The sequence below is a fragment of the Cupressus sempervirens genome, chromosome 7, assembly GCF_028749045.1.
Source record: "Cupressus sempervirens isolate cs-2001-9-10 chromosome 7, ASM2874904v1, whole genome shotgun sequence".
Lineage (NCBI taxonomy): Eukaryota > Viridiplantae > Streptophyta > Pinopsida > Cupressales > Cupressaceae > Cupressus > Cupressus sempervirens.
Genome location: NC_143124.1, coordinates 693,383,510 through 693,388,398, shown reverse-complemented (window position 1 = coordinate 693,388,398; position 4,889 = coordinate 693,383,510). Strand labels below are relative to the sequence as shown.

Sequence of the window (4,889 nt, the reverse complement as noted above, 5' to 3'; positions counted from 1 at the left end):
TAAGCGCACTCAGGTTGTAGTAGTATTGGGATGGGTGACCTCCCGGGAAGTCCTGGTGCTTCACCCTTGTGAGCATCACCTAGATCGAATGAATGTTAAGTGTTCCATTTATTCTCATGAGAGATGGATTCATGTTGAATCACTACTCATGAAACATGGGTCAATGAGTTTGAATCAAAAATGACACACTTAAATCTTGATAGCAATATCACAATAAGATTAGCATATTAAATTAAACATTTAAAAATAATAATTGAAAATTTTCAAACACCAAAGACCCATACCTACATGGATCCACTTTAGTACGACTTTGGTAAATGGGGGCAACATATCTATCTCCACACCCAAAAAACGCAGACGATAGGAGCTTTAAGGGTATCTTATTGTTTCTCCGCTTGTTTCTCGCTTCAAATAGGGTTTTAGTTCAAACTGCGGGTATGCCCTAGAATTCTCAGATCGAGAGGCCAAGAAGCGGCGGAGTTACAGCAGGCGCTCAGAATTTTCAGATCGAGGCTTCTAACAACTTAACATGGTAAGAATACCATCTGCACTGTAACCCTTTTTTCTTCTCTCTTCTCTTTGACAAGAACCTGGTTTGTTATATAAATTGTAGATTAACTGACGAGGGGTGGAAGTTCCTTTACGCCTAGGTGCTAGATGAATGCTCTCTCACACCTCTTAGTCTCCGAATCTTTCTTAAAGATTTCTTTCGTTTCCGAGTACTGTCATTTTTAGCGTCTTGGTGGTCTTTCAAAAGACGATATCCTTTGCCCTTGATCAATGTTCTGACTAGAGCGATTACCTTGCTGGTGCTGCTCCCCAAGAAACATGGTCGTATGCTGCCTGATTCCTTGTGAAAATAAAGCTGCTATCTTAAAGGTTGAAACTTTATTCATGTGAATTGGCTCTGTACCGAAGGATTTTAAGACCCCAAAGTCGCGTTAAATGCCCTGATTGGCCCATTATACATGTTGAAAATTGCAATTAGAGATACCCAAAACCAAATAAACTGCGAGGATAACTACATCTTATAGTCAAATCTGTAATGAGTGGTATCTCAGACAGAAACATTTGTTTTTATACTCAGCTAGGGAAACATAGAGGGGGTGAGCCTATATTTGAAATGTCCATGCTAATTTAAAGCAGTGATTTCATGACCCTATGCCGCTACTTATCCAGATTTTCTGCTTAAAATTGAGCTGTATAGTGATCTCATGCAAGTTTGCAATAACTTGAAAGGATGATTTATACTGTTCTTTTATTGTGGGCGAGCTGCTACATTTTACGGATTGAAATTGAAAACTGAAAAATGGTGGGGGACTAGAATTATGCAGGTCACTACATAATGAAATTTGGAGAATGTCACATAGCTGCATAAGTTTGCTTCCTTCCTTTTTTGTCATTTTCTTCCAAATTTTAGGTTTTAATTTTTTATTCTTAATAAGAAATTTTTATATAGTTTTTCACAATCCATTGGAAATCTTTGCTGTATTATTTCTGGGCAGATTATGTGACAATTTTTGCATCTAGGGGGTGAGCCTATATTTGAAAAGTCCATGCTAATTTAAAGCAGTGATTTCATGACCCTATGCCGCTACTTATCCAAATTTTCTGCTTAAAATTGAGCTGTATAGTGATCTCATGCAAGTTTGCAATAACTTGAAAGGATGATTTATACTCTTCTTTTATTGTGGCCGAGCTGCTACATTTTACGGATTGAAATTGAAAACTGAGAAATGGTGGGGGACTAGAATTATGCAGGTCACTACATAATGAAATTTGGAGAATGTCACATAGCTGCATAAGTTTGCTTCCTTCCTTTTTTGTCATTTTCTTCCAAATTTTAGGATTTAATTTTTTATTCTTAATAAGAAATTTTTATATAGTTGTCCACAATCCATTGGAAATCTTTGCTGTATTATTTCTGGGCAGATTGTGTGACAATTTTTGCATCTAGGGCCTGAGCCTATATTTGAAAAGTCCATGCTAATTTAAAGCAGTGATTTCATGACCCTATGCCGCTACTTATCCAGATTTTCTGCTTAAAATTGAGCTGTATAGTGATCTCATGCAAGTTTGCAATAACTTGAAAGGATGATTTATACTCTTCTTTTATTGTGGGCAAGCTGCTACATTTTACGGATTGAAATTGAAAACTGAAAAATGGCGGGGTACTAGAATTATGCAGGTCACTACATAATGAAATTTGGAGAATGTCACATCGACTGCATAAGTTTGCTTCCTTCCTTTTTTGTCATTTTCTTCCAAATTTTAGGTTTTAATTTTTTATTCTTAATAAGAAATTTTTATATAGTTTTCCACAATCCATTGGAAATCTTTGCCGTATTATTTCTGGGCAGATTGTGTGACAATTTTTGCATCTAGAATTATGCAAAAATTGTCACACAATCTGCCCAGAAATAATACAGCAAAGAAATTTTTAATATAGCTGTAAAAATTACAATTTAAACTAATACTTAGAATAAACGGAAAATTAATGAGACCAGTAGCACCACAAAATGCTCTTTAAAGATTTGAGCAGTGTATCTTAAACAAAATGAGTTAAGTAGTCACATGGAATCACGGCCTGATAAATGATTTGTAAAAGTAACTTTAATTTGTTACTTTAAGTTAGTTTACTTTCGTTTTGGAGACCGGAGCTCAGTTTCTCATAGGGACCTGTATAAGTGGAAAATTAAGTTTTGACTCTTGGTCTTTTGTAGTGAGAAACTAATATGAAATTAGAAACTAATATGAAATTAGTTTCTAAGCCAAAGGGGATTCTAGTGTGTTTGGTTGTAAATAAACTGTATTGGTCTCACTTTTGTGTTGTTTGTATGAACAAGCTATTTGCAATCAATACACAAGTTAAAATAAACATTATGAAATTTATCCAGCTACTCTACACATTGCTAGAATATACCCTTGCTTCCAGTCATGGAACAAGAACATCAGTGGCATACACATAATCTGTCAGCTGGAGCAGAGCTATCAGTATTGCCATTGTATCCATCTGGTGTGCATAAGCATTGTCACACATGATACAATCAACTAATTGTTAGTAAATCGTTTGATTTTTATGGACGTAGTCTTTACTCTGCTTTAGCTTCTTCAAATTTATTTATTAGCAGAGGTTACTTGCATTTAGAGCCCGGACATTTATATCTGCTCGAATCAACCATTTTTTCACTGTTTATACAGTCTGGAAAGAAGAAGACCAGAGAAGTCAAGGAGGAAAATGTTACTCTAGGACCTGCAGTTAGGGAAGGAGAACATGTATTTGGTGTAGCCCACATATTTGCTTCATTCAATGATACATTTGTGGTAAGCTGTAATTTTTGGCATGTGTCATCCAGTAGTTTGGATTTCCTTTATTATTACGTCTTCCTAATTTTCTTTCCTGTACAGCATGTAACCGATTTGTCTGGAAAGGAAACACTTGCCCGTGTTACTGGTAAAAGCTTTCTGTCAATGTTTTCTGGGTTTAATAATCTTCTTATTTAAATTTACATGATTACCTTTAAAAAAATCATGATAACAATTGGCAATGTTCAATTGTTGGATTGCCAATTAATATTGTATCTGGTGGTATCAGGTGGCATGAAGGTCAAAGCTGACAGAGATGAATCATCACCATATGCTGCAATGCTTGCAGCACAAGATGTTGCACAAAGATGCAAGGTATATTTCAGTTGGTTTTAGCAAAACAAAGGTGGTTTTCAACTTATTAACATATTGAACTACATTGTTTGAACACTCAGCACATAACATATAATCTCTTGGTTTCAGGAACTTGGTATAACTGCCTTGCATATTAAGCTTCGTGCAACAGGAGGGAATAAGACAAAGACTCCTGGACCTGGGGCGCAATCAGCTCTTCGTGCTCTTGCTCGATCTGGAATGAGAATTGGTCGCATAGGTGAAAATGTTTTCTATTATTTGATTTCTATTTTGAAATCATTTGGTTTAGGATGATGCCAGTAACACAGAAAATTTTAGATTAACTGAGTTGTCTATTTGACAGAGGATGTGACTCCCATCCCAACGGATAGTACCAGAAGAAAGGGTGGACGGAGAGGAAGAAGACTCTAGTATTTTTTTGGATGCTAGTAGTTGTTTCAAGTTTCAACGGCTTAGAAGCCTGTTTTTTTTGGTGGAACATGAGGTCAAGAAGACTTTTCTGTTCATAAGTTTACTCAACACATTGCATGATTTGCAAGTAAAGAGTACACGATTTAATGTTAGCACATTGGCCTATTTTTGCTTAATTCAGTTGTATGATCGTTATTTAAGTTAATTGTGTAAAAGAACTAGGAAATATTGTGTTTTGTTAATGAACAACTCTTTTGGCCAAAATTCCTTTCATTTTGATGGGTATTTACATTTAGTTTATAGAGTTCAGTAACACTTTTGCCTTCTAGTGCTGTATGGTATTGTTTTTTCCAAAAAAAATCACTCGTCGTGGTAAATATCAGGTTTGATTCTATTTTTAGATGAAGATTTGTGTTCTTATTTGACTGATAAACTGTGCATTGGGAAAATATCAAAACAATCTCTTTTGTTCTTCACTTCCCAGTTATACAGCCTGAGATGGCTTTGTGGTCTAGAATGTGTGCTCTTGAAAAAGAGGTCACAAGTTTACAACCCACTGAGGGGCCAGGCTATGTATGCCTTGTTTGAAAGTGTAGTTAGGTGCCTCCCACAAGGAGTTACATAGTAGTCCCATATGTAAACCCAAAAAGACATGGCTGGTATTGTCATCTATAAAAGTATCTTTCCTAACCTTCTTTAGAAACTAAACAAATTTTCTTAGATGGTTTTGTATATGATATGATGTTTCCATTTGAACCAGCTCTCCAGCCTCCATCTAACCAGCATCAATGCCCTCC

The 4,889-nt window shown here is 35.8% G+C and overlaps 1 protein-coding gene across 1 annotated transcript; it reads left to right on the top strand.

Annotated features, from left to right (window-relative positions):
* The first annotated feature begins 355 nt into the window (after positions 1-355).
* LOC149549107 (small ribosomal subunit protein uS11y-like) lies at positions 356-4,356 on the top strand. The gene is made up of 6 exons (XM_089792550.1): positions 356-532; positions 3,202-3,324; positions 3,409-3,454; positions 3,596-3,681; positions 3,790-3,919; positions 4,025-4,356. Exons 1-6 carry the CDS (start codon positions 530-532, stop codon positions 4,090-4,092), a joined length of 456 nt encoding a protein of 151 aa, XP_089648676.1. The 5' UTR covers positions 356-529; the 3' UTR covers positions 4,093-4,356.
* Positions 4,357-4,889: the final 533 nt, after the last annotated feature.